The sequence below is a fragment of the Perognathus longimembris genome, chromosome 7, assembly GCF_023159225.1.
Source record: "Perognathus longimembris pacificus isolate PPM17 chromosome 7, ASM2315922v1, whole genome shotgun sequence".
Taxonomy (NCBI): domain Eukaryota; kingdom Metazoa; phylum Chordata; class Mammalia; order Rodentia; family Heteromyidae; genus Perognathus; species Perognathus longimembris.
This window is the reverse complement of record NC_063167.1, coordinates 36862752-36881936: the sequence shown is the minus strand read 5'-3', so window position 1 is coordinate 36881936 and position 19185 is coordinate 36862752. Positions and strand designations below refer to the sequence as shown.

The 19185-nt window shown below is 51.4% G+C and overlaps 1 protein-coding gene across 1 annotated transcript; it reads right to left on the bottom strand.

Moving 5' to 3' along the window:
* Positions 1-584: 584 nt before the first annotated feature.
* LOC125355686 (proprotein convertase subtilisin/kexin type 9-like) lies at positions 585-18424 on the bottom strand. Its single transcript, XM_048352124.1, has 14 exons — positions 18224-18424; positions 18075-18158; positions 16349-16540; positions 15297-15471; positions 14403-14542; positions 14018-14156; positions 11788-11984; positions 10951-11134; positions 10405-10578; positions 9476-9624; positions 9115-9283; positions 7401-7582; positions 5880-6018; positions 585-739 (listed from the first exon to the last, which is right to left on the bottom strand). The coding sequence occupies exons 1-14, from the start codon at positions 18422-18424 to the stop codon at positions 585-587; spliced, it is 2280 nt and encodes a 759-aa protein (XP_048208081.1).
* Between the last annotated feature and the right edge of the window lie 761 nt (positions 18425-19185).

Here is a 19185-nt window from a genome sequence, read left to right as displayed (position 1 = left end):
AAAAAGCACCATGATAGAGAAGGAAAGCTAGGCCAAGGCATGTGCAGCAGAATAAGGATAGAACAGTGCAGAATGAGTGAGTGTGGATTTGGGGGAGGGGGAGACCTTCTAGGGGTGAGGTTGAGAGTCAACAGAGGTCAGGCATGCACCCCACTATGGGATCATGGAAGCCCCAGAAGTGACAGGACCAGCAGGAAATGCAGTCAGCTCTGAGTGGGATGGATTATAGCACCTACCCAGAACTAAAACTAATTAGGAAGTGAGGCCCTGTGAGATCATTTAGCATTAGCAGAGTTGCCAAGCTGGAAATGGGGGAGCAGAGTCACCTCAGCCCCAGGTATCAAAGTCCAGTTCCTTGTCCAGATGGGGAACTAGGGGCTGTCAGGAAGCCCATGGCATAAGTCTTCCTCTTCCTCCTTGTGCCATTCAGGGCCTGTGTCTACACAATCATTCTTCTTCTCCTTTGTCCTCAGGGATGATTGCCAGCTTTGGGGCCAGGCTATAACCTGAGCCAACTTCTCCAGGGCCATGTCATCCTATGTGGCAGTGTCATCCACTAGAGCAAAGTGGTGGAAGGGGTCCAGTCAGCCCATATGGGCCTGGGACTCCTGTAGCCAAAAGCGGTGCTCCTCCCTGTCAGCTGGAGATGAGTTATGGCTGCTGCTGTCACTGGAGTTTATCTCCAGGTTATCTTGGAAGGAAGCCATGGGTGCAAGGGATGAGGGAGAGGCCCCGGGGACTGCAGAGGCACAAACAGAGGTCAAGAGTTAGCTGAATCAGATTATCAGGGTCCTGATCACAGCCACTAGCTGCAAGGCCTGAGGAGAGGAAGTTCACCTCTCTGAGCCTCAGATTCCTCACCTTCCAGGTGAGGAGAAATTAGAGTAGACACTGCTGAGCCTCTTTCTGAGTCTCATAGTTGATAACAATGTGCAAAACACATTGCACAATGCTTGGCATGTGGTACGTGCTCAAGAAACAGGGCTGTTGGATTACTGTGCAGACCATACCTCCAGTCATCCATATCTCCAACCATTCCCAGTTCTCCTCTGGTCCCTCACAGCCTTTGCCACCCCAAGGGTCCCACTGTTATCTCCTCTGCTTGCCTAGCTCGACTAGACTTCCACAGCTTGGAGGCTGGGCAGGCCTAGAATGGAGTATGTGCCAAGCTCTAACAGTGGAATGAATCAGGAGCTCACTCATAAGCATGTGGTACAGGCGTGCAGAGGGACAGCCTGGCCTGTGGTCACTAGAAAGGTTGACAACAGTGGACTCACGTCCTCTGCTTCTTTGTCCTCCACTAATCATGACAAATATCCAGAGAAAGCAAGGGCCTACTTTGTGCCAGGCATCAAAAATGCATTGCCCCAAGTCTTACAGCATCCCTGGGTAGTTAGAATAACTATCCCATTGGGGAAACTAAGGCTCCAGAGACTAAGAGATTTGCCAAGTTGACACAGGCAAAGAGCTGGTTTTTCAGCCAGGCTCATCTGACCCGAGGTCTGTTCCTCTGTTTGCTGCTGTCTTCATGTCCCACGTGCCCCACTGCCTGCCTCTCACTCCCAAGTGGCCTCCACTTTTGGTAGCCTCAAAGTTCTCCCCTCTTTGCACACTCACCTGCCCTGATCTTGGTTTATTTCTCATTCGTTTTCATCCAAACTCCTGTGGACAGGCATGGCAGTCTCCATCCAGGTCTGAGTGTCAGGAGGGCTACCCTCTCCTCCACCGCTGTCTCCAAACTTCAGCTCAGGGGGCAGCAATGGGTGGGGTCCTTGCTGTAGCCCATGATCTTCATCTGGATGTGGCCTAAGTTGGGCAGGCTCTAGTCATAGGCAGCTTCCTCCCATAGCCTGACATGGGGGGAGGGGGAGGGAGGGAGGGAGAGGGGGGGAGAGAGAGCAAGAGAGAGAGAGAGATGGCTAGATTGACAAGGATCTACTTAGCTTACCTCAGTGTCCTCCCCTGGCCTGTGTGTCCTGTTCATGAGATCCCACACATCTCGCCAAGAGCCCTCATGAGATCTTCCTGTGCCCATTCATGGGTGACAAGGCTGAGGCCTCACACAGTGAGTGAATTAAGGTAGAGCTGTAGCCTGACCCCAAGTTGGACTCTCTGTGTTCCCTTCACTTGATGTCTCAAAGGGAACCACAGGGCATGAAGGCAAAATGGATTCCAGTTCCAGGGAAGTGCACGGGTCTCAGATTCCTGAGCAGACCCTAACTCTATGCCAAGGCTCTAAGCAGACTTCATCATTTTCCCTGTGCACCTGGGCCACACTGGTATTGTTCCTTAGTTATTGTAGGCTTCTGGCATGCCAGGCTGTAGTAAGCTCCTCTAACTATCCTCTTACAGCAGGAGGCCCTGTGGAGAGACATTGCCTCAGGGACTGAAACTGGCGTTTAGCCACACTGTACCAACCCAGCTGCTGGTACAGGCCTCAGTGTCCTGGTTTCTGTCATTATGCTGCAGCCTGTGGTACATGCGGGTCAGAGAAATGCTGCCCTGCTCAAGGGTACATGACTAGGAAGTGACAGGGAAGAGGCTAGAAATCCTGGATGAAAAGAAAAACAAGGGTGGCCCTAGCCTCAGTGCTAGCGACTACATTGCCACCCCATCCTGTCCAGTCTCTGTCATGAGCAGAATGTGCTAGTGCTCTCAGCTCCCCCTAGCCAAGTAGAGCATCTCTGAGCCCCACACACCTGAGGCTGGAGCTGGCCCAGTCCCCATACACATGCCTCATGGAGTGGACTGGATGTCTTCTCATTCCTGCAGACTTGGGTTCAAATCCTGACACCATGTTTCCCACCTACAGAAGCAGCCTCACCGCTGGTCTGCATTCCCTCAACTCCTGTTTCTGGACATTAGCGACACACTTTCCCACACAGCAAAGCCACTCTCTTTCCCTAATCCACCCACTGAAGGGGAAGGTCCAGCTGGCTTCCATGGCATCTCAGGCCTGTTTCTCTCTATCTGTGCCTTGCTCCCCCTACTTGGGCTTAGTTCATTCACTCAAGGCTTTTGTTCTACTACTTTAGCCAGAGCCTGTGCAGCAAGCGCAGTACAATGTTAGTACCTCTCTGGTTGGTCCTCTTGCTCACTGCACTTCTTTTTTTTTTTTTTTTTTTTTTTGGCCAGTCCTGGGCCTTGGACTCAGGGCCTGAGCACTGTCCCTGGCTTCTTCCCGCTCAAGGCTAGCACTCTGCCACTTGAGCCACAGCGCCACTTCTGGCCGTTTTCTGTATATGTGGTGCTGGGGAATCGAACCTAGGGCCTCGTGTATCCGAGGCAGGCACTCTTGCCACTAGGCTATATCCCCAGCCCGCTCACTGCACTTCTAATTGCAGCCTATTTGTGGAGGTTGTGACTAAACTCAACTATTTAAGTGAAAGCTTTTACATAATCAACAGTCAGAGTAGAAGGATTGTGTTTTATTACCTTTTAATAGACATAGATTTAATGGCTTAGATGAAGACATATAGAACACACATAATGGCAAGTTAAAACATGACCTTGACGATGTTGATCCTTAGAAGACTGTGCCTAGCACCTGACCACACTGGATGCCGGGCATCTCAAGAAAGGAGAATCTCATGCTCAACGCCCCTAGAGGAGCCTGGAGAGCTGGGAAAGTTGACTCTGGAGGGCCATTGGCTCTGAAGGAAAGCTTTTTTAGCCCCTAGAAGGTTGGGAGATGTTGGCAGGGGAACTGCAGCAAAGGGACCCGAGTCCCACATGTGGGTTGACAGTTGTGTGGAGACTTAAGGAAACAGAGCTGCTGCCAAGCTCCTGTCACATGAGCACACAAGAGAGGGATAAGTGGTGGCTTTCTCTACTGCCACAAGAGAAATTCCTTTGTTTTTATACTTTAAGGGGGAAAGGTAAGTTACCTTTTGGTGTGTGGGGGTGGGGGGGTGGAAACAAACCTTCCTGTGTTGTTTACCTTTTGTATGTTCAATTGCTCAGTTTCAGCTCTCTTTTGACTATAGTCACATGTTATACCATGTCTCCCACTCACCATGTGCAGAACTTGGGAACCTTGGGAAGTGCCACAATGCCACTGGCAGCTAGAGTTGCCAAATCAAAGAGGCTCAACCAGCCCCAAAGTGCCTTTTTGGTTGTTTTGCTTCTGTGGGGACACATGACAGAGGTGACAGCTTCCCGCAGTGTACTTTGAACAGTCCTTTCTTCCACTGTCCCCTGCAAAAATCTCCTTCTGTTTGCGGGCTCTAGTTTAATTGTGTAAGCACCTAGTGTTGTCAGCCACCCCCACCCCCAGGAGGAGATGTAAGGCAAGCATTGAAGAGAACTGCGCTTCCACAGCACACAGATGAGTGACGGAATTTGTATGGTTCCAATGTTCTTATGATTTTGAGTGTAGGGTTCTAAAGCTGATTTAAGTACATGAAGTACACCTCATGCTCTGATATACCCCTTCCACTTCTCTCCACACCCATTTTTGCAGAAAGATTGTGCGATATGCATTAAAATGTTGGTGATGATATGTGTTGGGATATAGTCTCCAACAACTGCACACAGGAGTTCAAGTTCAGGAATGAAATTGCTACTTCTATGTGGTGTTTGCCTTTATAACCCAACCCCGAGCATGGCCCGGGCGCATGGTCCCAGCTCCCCAGTCTGGGCTGCGGCCCTGGCCAGCCAGCCTGCTTTTTACGGTTGCAGTTCCAGCTCCCGAGTCTAGGCTGTGACCCTGGCTGGTCAGTATACTTTTTACTTTCCCAATAAATCCATCTTTTTGCTTGGAAAAAAAAAGAAATTGCTACTTCTAGTCCTTATTTCCTAAGGAAACAATGACGCACTACACCCCTGCACCTGCCATCTGTCCTCGTGGGAAGCTACTTCAGGTTCGATCTCCACTCTTTGCTTTGATTCATTGTTAAGTTTTTGCTGCAATGAGCATAGTTTCAGCTTTGCTAGCAACCACCCCACTTCCAGTGGCTGCAGTCAATGAACCTGCTTTGGACTGTGCTTAATGTTACACCACAAAGGGATAATTGTGACAGGTTTTCCTTGGTGAGACCAAGTGTTCTTAGACCAAGAGTATTCACCCTAGTCCTTCCCTGGTCAGAACCACCAGGCAGCTTGGGGTCTTTCGGCTCCACAGCTTGCAGTATCCTGACCAGCTAGGACTCACACCCATGACAGCAAAGTCACCACTCAGTCAGTCGGGCTAGGAGTCTTTATTTAGCTGTGCACAGTGTCTGCTCTCTACCATCAGGATGGCAAAGAATAGCAATGAGCCATGGCAGGGCTGGGTTCTTAAAGGTAGAAGCTATGCACTCTATAGCAGGTGGTCACATAGCACAGATGCAGGGGGTCAACGCAGGGGGTAGAGCAAGTCACAAACAGGTTAAGCAAGCCATTTACAGAAGCAGAATTTTGCCGTCAGGCTGACCTAATATTAACTTTATTTTAAGAATTGTTACCATGTTTCCTTAATATCAACTAAACAAGCAGGAGTGGGCTAAAACAATCCAGTATTCAATCATAAGTGGACCAACCTGACAGTCACCATGACATTTCTGTAACTACCACTATGGTTATTTCTATAATCTTTTACTATAATCATTTTTGCAATCCGTTACTATGGTTGCTACCTACATACAGAGAGGAACATGGGCTACATATATTTTTTTTTTGTCAAACTACAAGGAACTAGTTTCACGAGTGGGGGTGCAGCCCTCGATCATGGAGTCATCAAAATGGAGTTATAGAAGCTAAGAGTAAATTCTAAGACAGTGAAATTTTTCAAGCCCCAGTGTTTCTAGGAGGTCGGGTGCGAAACTTTTCCTTGGTTTTCACAAGCTGGCCTGAGGGCTGGATCTGGCAGCAGATGGCTGTGACTATTACCAACTCCTTACTGGTCCATCCTCTTTTGTGAGGACCCCGGTGTCTCACCACACACGTGTTGTCCACAGGGAAAGCTCCCAGGGTGACAGAGGTCTCAGGATGGGCACTGCAGCTGGTCAGAGTCCAGCCCGCTTCACAGGTCACGGTGACCTGCCAGAGTCCAGGGAGGACAAGTAAGCACGGGTCCCTCATGCATGGTCAGGTTCCTAAGCCACCTACTATACTGTCCCTCCCAGCAATCCTCAGTGGGGACCAAAGTGTGGACACATGGCTCAGATCTGCCCCTGACACCACAAAGGGGCCGAGTCCAACACTGCCCACCACTCCCTCATGGTGTGTCAGCCCCAGTCTACCTGGGCACTGGGGCCTAGACAGACATCTAAACAAACCAAAGCCCTCTTACCCCCACTTCCCTAGACGCCACACCTCCCCCAGCCTTCCCCACCCAAAAATGGCAACTCCATCTCCCCAGTAGCTCCACAAGACCTTGCAACAGCCCTCCACTCCTTGTTCACGCTCATCCCCAGTCCAGACCAGAGACACCATCGTCAGGCCCCAAGCCCCTCCTGCCTTGGGCTCTACAAGCTAGCTCTCAGCCACCAGGACTACAGGTATAATTGTCCTCTCTTCAGGAACCTTCTTTCTTGTGCCAACCTTCCATGGCTGCTCAGGTGTTCCAGCCCTGAGCTAACTCCCAGTAGGTTTGTTAAGTGCACAGGTGTTGCTGTGTGTGTATATGTGTGTGTATGTGTGTGCACGCATTCATGCACGCCAGTCCTAGGGTTTGAACTCCAGACCTGATCCACAGCTCCACTTCTGGCAGTTAATTAGAAGTAAGAGTTTCCCAGACTTTTCTGCTCTGGCTGGCTTTGAGCCACAGTCCTCAGATCTCAGCCTCCTGAGTAGCTAGGAATATAGGCATGAGCCACAGGCTCCTGACTTGCCTTTTTTTTTTTTTAAAGGAATACTGGGACTTGAATTCATGAGTGCTAAGCAGGAACTACTACTTGAGTCATTACTCTGGCCCTTTTTGCTTTAGTTATTTTTCAGATAGGATCTTACTTTGTTATGCTTATGTGGGCCCAGACTGCATGTAATCTTCCTACCTGTGCCCCTCCTCCCCCACACAGAGCTGATATTACAAATGTACTATGCCCACCTTATTTGGTTAGATGGGATTTCTTTACTTTTGCCCAGGTGGGCCTGAAACTGAGATCTACTTCTTCTTTAAGAGTAACAGGTGTTATGGAATACCCTTATATTACTGTGTCCAGCCTCAGCATTGCATATGTATGCTATCCTCAAAGTGGTACATGGAACCTGGACAGCAAACCTTACTAATCTGGACAGAAACAAAATCAACCTCAACATACACACACACATACACACACACACACACTTGCATGCACAAACATACTGTATAAGGCAGCACAGGTAGGTGATCAGGTCCTCCTCCCCTGTATACTGACCACCCCAAGTAGATGCAGTTCTCAGCCATCTCCACCCCATCTCCCACAACTCCAACCCATCACCTTCTCCAAGGGACTCGATGGCCTGTACTGCTTTGTTTTGCACTGCAAGCTTGGAGCATGGCAGCAGGAAGCATGGACACTGGCCTCCTTGTGTCCCACGCACTGTCTGGGCTGATGACTTTTCTGCTTTGAAGTATGCGGGTAGTCACCAAGATTCTCTACCTCCCAGTGCGAGCTGCAGCCTGTGGCAGAGGAGGGCCAGCTCAGATACTACAATACAGAGGACCCTCTTCTTTTGGTCCATAATCACACCCCTTTATTTTTAGAGTCTAAAGCTAGAGAAACTCTGGAGCATTGTTGAGAAGAGACATTGGCTTGAGAAGCAGGACTTCGGGCTTAGCTCTGCAGCTGACCTGACTTGTAGGACCTCAGGAGAGCAGCTCAGCCACTCTGAGCCATAGATACTTGGGACCATATGATCTCCTCTCCACCAAAGAAGAAACCCTGGGGCAGCGTCTCCAGGCCTGAGATATTCAGCCAGTCCTAACCCCAATTCCCCCTTCCACCTCAGGTCCCTTCTATATCCACCACCAAGAGAAGCTCAGAATGAGCCTGGGTCTGTGGACTTGGGAGTCAGGTACACCTGGCTATAAAATCAGATATAGTTTGCTAGACTTCATCAAGCCACACTTTCTCTATTTGTAACACAGCCAGAGTGTAAGACAGCCAGAGCAATAGCACCCACTAACAGAGATGCTGCTTAGCTGAAGCAGGAACATGCCTGGAAGTCCCAGTACTGCCCATGCAGGACCTGGGCTCTGCCCACACGAGGGTATGGTAATCAGGACCAGAGCTCTTGTCCTAGCTGTGTGACTATAGAAAGGCACACAGAAACTTTTAGCTGTTAGGGGAATCGTGGCTTGGGCTACACAGTGAGTGCCTGTGGCTCTGCCAGGTTTGCCAAAAGCTAGGCTTCCTGCCAGGCCAGCAGCTACATGGAGCTCTTGTGATAGACAAGGCTCCAGCCACTGGGCTCACCTGACTGCTGCTAACACAGCCAGGTTTGAACCCCACCTAACCCTGACTATTCCAGGATTTCCAGACTCTCCAGTACTTAGCTGGCCACAAATAAGCTCCTGAGCTAGTGGTTCAAGACAATTCCTACACCCCCCACCTCCAACCCTTCCTGGCACCAAGCTCCATCTGGGCACGGATCCAGCCCAAGAACCACAGTCCCTAGCTCCTATGTGTGGCCCTCACCCATGACTTCCTACCACTTTCCTGGGCAGGTTTGTGACAGAGGATCCCCCAGACCAGAGTAAGGACTTCAGAGTAATGGTTGATGACAGTGGCCACCAGAATCCATACAGTCCCAGGCTAAGAGCTGAGCATTCATGATGGGGATACAAGGCACAGGGCTGATAAGGAACTAGCTAGTTACTGAGTGGCAGGTTGGATTCAACCTGAGCTGTGCCCCACTTCCGACAGGCCTGAACTGCGGCTCCTCACCCACACGACTTATAAAGACCCAGTGTCCAAGCCAGAGCCCGTGTGTCGCCCCTCTCATTCCTACCACTGATGCAGGGGAGGCAGAGAGAGGTGAAGTCACCTGCCCCATAGCACACAGCATGCAAGTTGCAGATCTGGCTTGGCTATAGATCCTGAGGCTCCCAAATCTGCTGCTCATATTCATAGGGACCACATGTATGGGGCAAGTCTCCTATGCAACAGGAGCTAGGGCATCCTCCTTACCCTGGCAGGACCAGTCCCCTACCTGTGAGGACTTGGTCAGGATGCAGGCAGTCAGTGTATGTCTTCAGCCCCATGGAGACTGGAGGAGCTGTGTGGATGCTACAGTTGGCTTGGGGGAGTAGGCAGCATCTGGCCACTGCAGAAACCTGGCTATCTCCAAATGCCAGGCAAACTTGTCTATTCCCTAGGATCTGAGAGTCAAAAAGAGAAATCGGAATTTGTTCTGAAGAGATTTGGGGACTGGAGGGGCCAGGACTACCCATGTGGTTGCTGTGTGTCCTGAGTCCCCCACAAGCACCTGGCTCTGCCCGGCCCTTTAAGGTTTAGATAGAGTCTGAAATCCAGAGAACAGAGGACTGGGCATCCAGAGCGGTGCACCTTACCTCCATACGCTCGCCCTGCCGCGTCCCACTCTGGGAGAAACTGGAGCAGCCCAGCAGCTCCTCCTCTGGGTCACAGTGAACCTTAGCATTGTCTGTCAGCCTGAGGCTCCAGGGTGCTGACCACACAGTCCTGCAGAACAGCTGTCCACCTGCAACAAGTTAGGAGGTTCTGGGGGAGCAGGACACCCAGGGGACTCCAGGAAAGCTTCAGTCCAAGGTGAGGGAGAGGAGCTTAAATATCACATGAAACTTTTACTTAACACTTGTGTGTTCTCTCTGATAGGTAGAAGTTGCATGTAAAATTCACTGGTTTATGAAAAATTGCACAGGATTCTAGATACTCACATACAGTGAGAACAAAAGAGGATGCTCTTAGGAGAGAATTACGATGGTACAATGCCTAAGCACCTCTTCATACTTATATATAGTGTATGTACTAAGATGAATTCCCAGGATATGGAAACAAATATTCTTTTTCCTTTCTTTCTTAGTTTTTGATGAATCTGTCTTCTTCCCCTTATTTATGGTGCATTTATGTGTATGTCATTGAGAGTGTGAAGGGAAGGCACAGAACTTGAGAGAAAACTAGTGAAAAAGTGCAGCAGTGGAACTCATTGGACATTGATGAAAGTAAACTGTACAACCAGTGGGTGGAGAGTGGAGGGACTGGGAAATAAAAAGGGAACAGATGATGCTGTGCCAAAAGAAAATGCACTCATAACCTGACTTATGTCATTGTAATCCCTCTGAACATCCCCTCTATAATAACAATAAAGTAAAATTTTTTTTTAAAAAAACCACCTCTTAACAAACCAAGCCTTGAGTGCTAAGGAGCACAGCCCTTCTGTAGTCCAGGTTGGTGATTGTCACCACCACAGAGGCCTCTAACACCCCTGGCTGGCCTCTGCCTATCCACCTGCCCCACTCACCTGTTTCCTGGGTGGTGTTGGGCAGTGCGGCCACCAGGTTGGGGGTCATGACTCGCTCTTCCTCAGGGAACCAGGTGTCATTGATAGCGTTGCTGACAGAGTAGTGGATCAGCCTCTGTCTCACCTCAGCCACAGTGAGATTTGGCTGGGCAGTGAGCATCAAGGCTGCGATGCCTGATGGGGGGTGGAGAGGTCAGACAAGATGATGGCCTGGCCCTCATTCCTACCTGGGAACTCCTCTTAGCACACACACAAATACGCACACATACACACATCCTGGACTCTTCCCAAAATGAAGTCACCTGCAATCCCTTGCCTTGTGAAAGCTGAAGAGGAAGACATCTTGTTCTCCTACATCCAGGCCTTGGTATTTGCCATTGTGTTCACCAGGTGAACACCTATTTATCCCCCAGGCCCCAATGATGCAAAATGGCACCATCACCATCAGGTCTGCTCATTTGGTCCTGCATAAAGCCTGGCATATAGAGGATCTGGCCAAAGAGGCTGATAGAATCCTGGTGGCCCAGACAGTACTTGGTGACTCACCAGCCACATGGGCAGCCGCCTGTGCGGTTCCGCTCTTCATTGCATAACAAATGTCACAGTCATTGGCAGCACTGACAATGCTTTTCCCAGGAGCAAAGATGTCCACACAGGAGCCATAGTTGGTCCCCTGCCATCCCTGGGTGAAAGGCTGGTTCTGGAAATTGACAGCTCCAACAGTGATGACCTTGAATGTGGCAGACAAAGAGTTGAGGGAAAGGGTGGACTGATCAACTCCTATGTACCTGTTTGAGCCCCATGCAAATGTCTCCTCCTGAGGAAAATCTGTCCATGGGGACAGCTAATACCCAAGACTGTCCCAGGCTCCTACAGGATGCAGATACTACTCCCCACAGCCCATGGAGATTTTACTTAATGGGGAGACCAAGAGTAAATACACAATGTGATTATCAAGAAGCCAGAGTGCGGTTAGGCTACCCATAATGAGCTTGGCTGGGAACAGATGGTTTTAAATTCAGTGTCTCTGGGACCCCATGTTGGGCAGAAGCCTGAAGGCTGGGTGTGGGAGGAGCAACACCAATTTGCCTTTGCACCTTCCCACCTTCCAGGGCCCAGAAGTCCTGGAAATGGGACACCTGTCCTCCCCTTGGTATGGCCAGACCCAGACAAAACACACAAAGCAGTGGCTATCCAAATGTCATTCTGAAGGGGAGGGATAGCACAGATTGACACTCTGTCAAAGGAGGGACGTAGTTTGGGGGAGGGGTTTTGAAGGCCAGCCAGGACTGGTCCCAACCCTTTTCTTATTGAGAGTGGGGTTTCTGGGCCTTTGATAACCTGCAAGGAAGGTCATATGCCCAAAACCCTGTTGGCACCTACCTCAGGAGATGACGCTGGGGAGTAGGCACAGGCATTGCTCTGAAAATTGCCCGCTGCGGCCACCAGCACTGCCCCAGCCCTTGCCAGGCGCTTGCAGGCTCTATTGATGCTCCTACTGTAGCCACTCACCAGGGGCAGCAGCACTACCATCCGCTTGGAGGGCTTGGAGACCAGCTTTTTCCAAATAAACTCCAAGCCTGAGAGAACAAAGCCAAGATGACTGCCTGGAGTGGACACACTGCCCTCCTCCAGCCCCTTCCTTCCTGAACAGCAGTGATGGTTCTCTGTTGTCAACTCAACAAGCCAATGTTGGGTCAAATGCATGTGAGTATGTGAGTGCTGATATGTGTGTGTGTGTGTGTGTGTGTGTGTGTGTGTGTGTATTCATATATTACATGGCTAACATTTACATCATTTCCTGATTTTTTTTAATGACTTCTCTTAAGTTAGTGGGCTTTGCTCAATAACACTATGGATCAAAGAAAGAAGGAATTCTGCCTCCACACAACCTTCTTACTCAAGATTGCAGAGTGAGATGCTGCAGGCATTTCTAGCCTACCTGGCTTGCCCTGTAGATTTCAGGCTGTTACATAAACACACAGGCACACGTGCACACACACACACACACACACACACACTACACATGGGCAGTGTGTATGCGTCACATGTGTGCATTTGGAAGCAATTGGTCATGACTGCAGATGCAAACCAGGCAGCCCCCAGGATTTCTCTACTTGCCTCTTGAGATGTATTAATATTCTCATTTACAAGATCCTCACAACAACCTGCCCTTACACTTCTCCAAGAAACAGGTGTTGAGGTGGGAGCCTGGTATTCCAAGAATGAAGGGTCGACTTCCCACTTGCCCACCACAATCCAGGCTGGCTCCAGTGCCCCACGGAGCTCTGGACCCACAGGAACCTGAGCCTGCCCTGGCTGTCTGCTGCCAGCTGTCAACCCCATGTAGTTCAGGATCTTGCTGCTGACAGCCCACATGCTCAGTTCCTGCTGTCACAGGGTTGTCACTGGACCAACTGCTGGTCCCTTTCTGGATATTGGCCACTGTGGCACAGGCAGGAATTGGAATCCTACAGCCACCCAGATGCCTAGGGGACAGCTGCTAAGGAGGGAGAAGGGAGTGGACATGGAGGTGAGGGGTCACAATCACAGTCACAGCGGCAGTTATTAGGCACCCGATGTGTGCAAAGTGCTGGGCTCATATCACACCTCATTTCAATCATCTGTAGACAGTGAAAGCACCAGTTCCTCTGTGCTGAGCCCTGCTCTGGCCAGATGATGCCATGCCCAGAATGAAAGCTTCCTCCTAACTCACTGACATTTGGGAGTCAAAGGTCAAGGCCAAGGTCAATCAGCAGGGGGATGAGGCAGGCACAAGGGGTCACTGTGATGATCCAAGGGCTATTGATTCCTGCCTGTAAAGGAACACAATGCTGGGATTCTCTGTGAATAAGATTTGGAGCAATGTACCCATACTGGGGTACATGCAGTCCAGCATGACCTGGGACCTGGGCCCTTAGGAAAGGTCAGTCAGTCAGTCCTAATGACCATAATCCAGCTTCTTCCCAGGCTCTGTGACCCTGGAAAAGTCACCCTCTCTGGCTGCTGTCACTGTTTTAACAGATGTCACCTGTTAGCCCCAATGTGGCATACAGAGCCCTTGCCTCAGCATTTGGCCACTGCAGCTCTATACAGAGCTCCTTCCCTGTTCCCTGTCATGTCCACCATAGTGTTGGCTCTCAGCAAGACCTCTCAGACCCAGGCCCCACTTCTCTCCCTGCAGTGGAAGCAATAACCTGGGACAGTCTGGACCATGGTTGCCACTTCCCCCACCAAGTCTGCCTAGACCAGTGACAGGGAGCAAGACAAAGAAGCAATGAGCATGCCTCCTCCCATGCCTGGAAGGGAAGCTGGCTCCCTTTATGTCTCCTCAGAGTCTGTGGAGATTTAAGCCCAGATAACAAATGACACTGTATCCACAGAGCAAGAGGAAAGATGGAATGGAGAAGCAGCATGGAACAGAAGCTAACTTTGAGCTGTGTCTCTGCTCCCTTGAGCTTTCAGTCTCTCACCTGCACTGGCTACCTTGAGGGTTCTGCCAGGTGCACAGTTGGAACTCTGTGGCAGAGGTTACCCTCTAGGTGTGGAGACATTGCTCCTCTCTGGCCTTCAGCCCCTCCCCTCCATGGCCAGAATGGGAGCTGCCACTCACCCATGAGGATCTTGCTGACCGTGCCCTTCCCTTGGCAGTTGAGCACATGCAGGCTGTGTATGTTGATGTTCTTGGCCACGCCAACACTCTGGCCACTGACCAGTGCTGCCAGGTGAGTGCCGTGGCTTTCACAATTGTCCTCCTGCTCCACCAACACAAGAACCAGATGAGAAAGCTGCCTACCCCATGATTTCCCAACAGGCCCTGAGTGGACTGACAATGCCCATCCTTCCTCCCCTACAACTGGAAACTGGAGATAGACAGTGACGGCTAGGAGGGGTCATGGTGCTCCAGGTCTGGTGGTCCTCACCTTCCTCAGGATGGGGTTGGGGAAGGGCAGGGTCCTCACTTTCCTCCAGGATGGGATTGAGGAAGGGCAGCTCACCTCTGTCCTGGGTATACTGGTGCTCAGACACTCCTTAGGTACTCTCTCGAAATTAGGGATGGTGACCCTGTCCTTGATTTCCTGATGACTAGGGCGGATCCCAGTGTCCATGAGATACACCTCCACAGGGTTGTCCTTGTCTTCCCATGGTAACATTTGTATTAGAGGAGAAAAAAGAGAAGCAGGAAGGTGATATTATATGTGGTTCATGTGTACCAATGGTGTCATGCTCTGTGTACCAATTGTGGACACTGTCTTAAGGAATGTAGATGAACTCAATCTTACAAACATCTTCCCAAGCTAGCTCCTAGTGGTACTATTTTACTGATCAGGCCAGTGAGACATAGACATAGAGAGATGGCCAAAGCCACATAGCTGGCCAATGAGAGACAGTGAGGAAACTCCTGGATAGCATGCTGCCACTTAATGAGTCTGTGATCAACTCAAATGACCAAGCTCCACCTTGAACAATGTCATTGGCTGGGAGCAACCCAGAGGGCAGGGCCTCAGTCAACTCCTCCTCCCAATGGCTCATGCCTGCAGTCCTATCTACTCAGGAAGCTGAGATCTGAGGGTGTCAGTTCAAAAGTAAGCCTGGGCAGGGAAGTCTGTGAGATTCTTATCTCTAATTAACCAGCAAAAAGCTGGAAGTAGAGCTGTGACCCAAGTGGTAGAGCACCATCTTTCAGTAGAAAAAGAATAAGGCACAGCACCCAGGACCTGAGTTCAAGGCTCCCCCACCCCCGAAAGAAAAAAAGGTAGAGGAGAGGACCTTAGGCAAATGTCCATGCATTATGCATAGAGCAACAGGAGGGCACGCTGTCCTGAGTCAGGAGAGGAGTAGACAGAGAGAAGATGGGTGAGTGAGGGTGCCCATGGAAATTGTGGTCTTACTGCTGTGGTTGAAGCTCTTCAATTGGTCCAACTCAGAAGAAACCCGCCGTGTATTCCACATGACGCTCACAAAGTGGTTCCACAGAGAAGAAATGTGATGTGGGCTCCACAGGTGGCTCTGTGCAAAGGCGAAGGAATCCTCCTCGATGAACTTCACCTCCCTCAGCCTCAGGATCTGCAGACGCACACAGGATCTCAATCTCATGAATTACTAAGCCAGCAGCACCCAGCACTTGACCCACCTGGTCACATTAGTGCCCCCAATCCGGCCCATTGTATCCCACAGTCCCCTTCCATGGACTAGACGACAAAGCCAAGGTCCTCACTCCTCTCCTAGGCTTATGAGTGTGGGGGAAGCTGGGACCAGTGCTTCCACAGCTGGTAGCTGGGCCCCACTTAAGTGACAGGAGGGATTATGGCTTCCACATCTCATCTAGGAGTCAGAAAGTGCCAGTTCTAGTCAGGCTGGACAGTGAGGGGAGTCCTTGTGACCTGGGCTCCATGCCCAAATCAGTAACTCAGCACTGGCCGCCCTGTGTGTCCACTCTCTTCCCCGATCCTTCTGTCTTCAGACCACAATGCCAGGCCCCCTGGTGGTGGCTTCTGGGTGCTTAGCCAATAGGGACAGGGTGAACCAGCAGAAATTTAGGGGCAGAATGTGTGTGCTCAGCCCCCTCCCTGTCCTACAGCATAACCCACTAGTGCACCATCCTCAGCAGTCCCTGATCCTACTCTCACTTTAGCTGTGGGCCCAGGCTGAAATGCCAGCACAAGGTCACTGACCAGGCTGGCCAGTAGCTGGGATCCCAGCTGCACCTAGTCAGGCTGTGTGTCCCTCTGCACTGGGATCCCTCTTGCTTCAAATGAGGTTGAATGCATGATATAACATAGGGCAGTTGGCCAGGCTAAGGAAGAAGCTGCCTGAGGAGGCTGGAATCACTGAGCTGGAGACTCACCAGTACTCAATGTCTGCTGTTCCCTGACTGTCCTCCAGGAGGTACACACAGGCCTCTCCCCAGCCTGGGGAAGTACAAGCCTGGGCTGGGGCTCACCATGTCCAGCATCCCCACGTTGTCAGACTTCATCAGGATTCCAGGAAAGCTGTCTTTGAAGACATGCAGCACTTCAAACATGAAGCCCCGTCTGATTGCCAAGGTCTGCAGGCTATGGACAATACTCTCCATCTCCTGTCTCTGAGATGCCATGAACACCACCAGGTATGTATTGGGCACCTTCCAGGAGCTCTGGAAACAGGGGAGGAAAAGGAGCATGAGGGCATTGAAAGAAAGACCCATCCCTGTCCACAGATGAAGTTAGAGCCAAAGAGACCTAGAACATAGAGAGACTACAAATAGGAGCTAACTTAGTGGGGCTTAAACCTCTCCTCAACACACAAAAAGACCCACTGATATCAACCACAAGCAAATCACACACTTCCACACATGGCGCCCATCCCCTTGGTCCTCTTGGTGCTGGTGTACTTTGTCCAGGTGGCTGCCCAGCCTCTGCTCATTCACCTCTTAGGATGTGACAGTCTTCTACAGCAGAGTATAGGGCAAGTGAAGGGCAGCGATGACTAGAAATGTCCCTTTATGATCCATTTACTTATTTTAATTAATATTGTTGAGACACAGTCTCTCTTTGAAGCCCAGGCTGGCCTCAAACTCACAGTCCTCCTGCCTTAGCCTTCCTCATGATTTGACTACAGATGTGCACCACTCAGCTTATGGTTTATTATCTTCACCATAGATCACCACAAGATCCCTGGAGAAGGTGAAAAAAAAAAAGAGTCCAGGATTAAGGTAAAAGGTTGTGATGACCAGCAGATGGCCCTGGGGTCTGCTGACCTTTCCCATTCCCTGAGGCAGAACAAGGCAGGTAAGGCCAGGAGGAGACAGCAGCTGCCTGCCTCTGACAAGCCATCTCTCTGTGGCCTCATAAGCTGCCACCAGCTGAACTCTTTCCCTTTCCAACTCCTTCCTTTCCCCTGGGGAAGAACCCTCAGACCTCTTTTACTGTAGGCTTCAGGTTGAGGGACTGCGGGCCGCTCACCACTAGTGAGAGGACACTGGGATCCAATCTCCTATTGGATCTTATGTCCAGGCAACAAAGCCCCAGCCCCCACTCCCGGACTCCCTTCCCAAGGAGACGCAGTCCATTCTATTCCAGAGTCTTCCACAGCAAGGGGGGGGGGGGGCGGAAGGGAGAGGCGGGAGGCGCGCACAGGGCAACATCTCCCAGACTTTGGGTACCAGCTAGGTCAGATTGTGACTGCCCCCCCAACCCCCGCAACCTCCGTTCCCCTAAACCTCACCAGGGCAGGCCTCTGGATTCATTTTAGTTTGTGCTTTTCCTCACCTCAGCCATAGCTAGGGTAGGGTGCCAGGGGATGAAGGACTTGCTTGCCCCACTCTTCCAGGTCCTACAATCCTGCTCTCCCACCCACTCTCTCTCCAAGACACACACACCCCGCCCCCCGGCCCCAGCACCTTCCGGGCCCTGTTGTCAGACTTCTCCCCGCGCCAGGCAGGAAGCAGCACCATGCCCAGAGTGTGCCACGCCCGCTGCTCCCTGAGTAATGCGCTGGGCGAAGTCTGGTGTGCACCCCTGGTTGCGGGGGCCGCAACCAGGCCTGAGGCAGGCGGTGGGAGGGTACAGTGTGTCCTACACACATACACACACACACACACACACGCACACACCAGCCACTCCCGGGACCCTCGGCCTTCATGCGCAGCGCCCTGCGGGCCAGTCATGGCAGCTCTAGTAGTCCCATACCCCTGCCCCCGTGCCTAAGGTCCCCGGACTGCGCCAATCCGGTGGCCAAATGAGCCAAAGACTCTCGGGGATCTTCGCTTTACACTGGGGAAACCAAGACCAGAGGAGAAATGACATCTACGCCTCCTCCCCCCCCCCCACACCCGCACCTGGAAGCTCCGGTATAGGATGCCTGTGGGCCGGTGCTGGATCACCAATGGCAAGGAGAGGTCCGTCCCCTCAATGTCTGGGTCCAGCTCCTCTTGGTCTCCGGACCCACTGAACTGCTCTTGAGCTACGGACCTCGCAGGGCTCAGCAGAAACAGCAGCAGCAGCAGCCACCACAGCCTCCCAGAGCCTTCGGTGTCCATGGGGCAGGAGGAGAGATTTGCACCGCGTGGCGCCGACACCCAAAGCCAGGACCTTCGAGGAACAAGCACACACCCAGGCTGAGCAGCCCAGTTGTCCGGCTCGATGTGTAGCGCCTGCCTGCCTCCCAGTGCCTCCAAGTCAAGTGAAACCTAGAGTGAAGAGTGCTGTATACCTGGAACCCAGAACATTCCCACCTGAATACATACTAATGGAGCCCACCCCCTCCACAAACACACCTGCAGGCATCCGGTTTCTGTCCCATCCTACCCTCAGTACAGTGTCAGATTGTCCTGCTGGGAGGGTAGGGATGCAGAAAAAAACATCCCAATCCTAATGGAGCTGGAGCTGGACTCCAGCCCTGCCCTCTGGTCTCCGCCTCTCACCTGGAGTGGTCACTCAGCCCCTCCCACCACCCCCTGGGGCTCCCTCCACTCTGACTGTGACTCCACTCAGTCTGAGGGCAGAGTCCTCATTTCCCTCCCATCTCCTCCCACCACCTAGTTTAGCATCCTAAACTTAGCCTGGTCCCCCCTCTGGCCTCCACCCTTCCTTCTGCTCCCGGCATTCCATCCCCACCTAGGCCTCCATGAAGAGGGATAGCCTGGAATTTCCGTTCCAGGGTATAGGAGCTGGATCTTAGGATCTGGGAAGATGCCACGGAGATACAGTCACATCTCAGTGTTGTAATCCACTGAGTTTGTGAAGATTTCTTTCAGGCACATGTGCAAGAACCCAAAGGGACAAGCATCCAGAAAGCACC

Excerpts from the sequence above, each read along its gene's own strand:
- LOC125355686 (XM_048352124.1), bottom strand. The coding sequence starts at position 18,424 with ATGGACACCGAAGGCTCTGGGAGGCTGTGGTGGCTGCTGCTGCTGCTG. Across the intron at positions 9,625-10,404 it reads CAACACCACCCAGGAAACAG|GTGGACAGCTGTTCTGCAGG; the intron begins GTGAGTGGGGCA and ends AACTTGTTGCAG. Across the intron at positions 9,284-9,475 it reads GGCAGGGCGAGCGTATGGAG|ATCCTAGGGAATAGACAAGT; the intron begins GTAAGGTGCACC and ends TTTGACTCTCAG.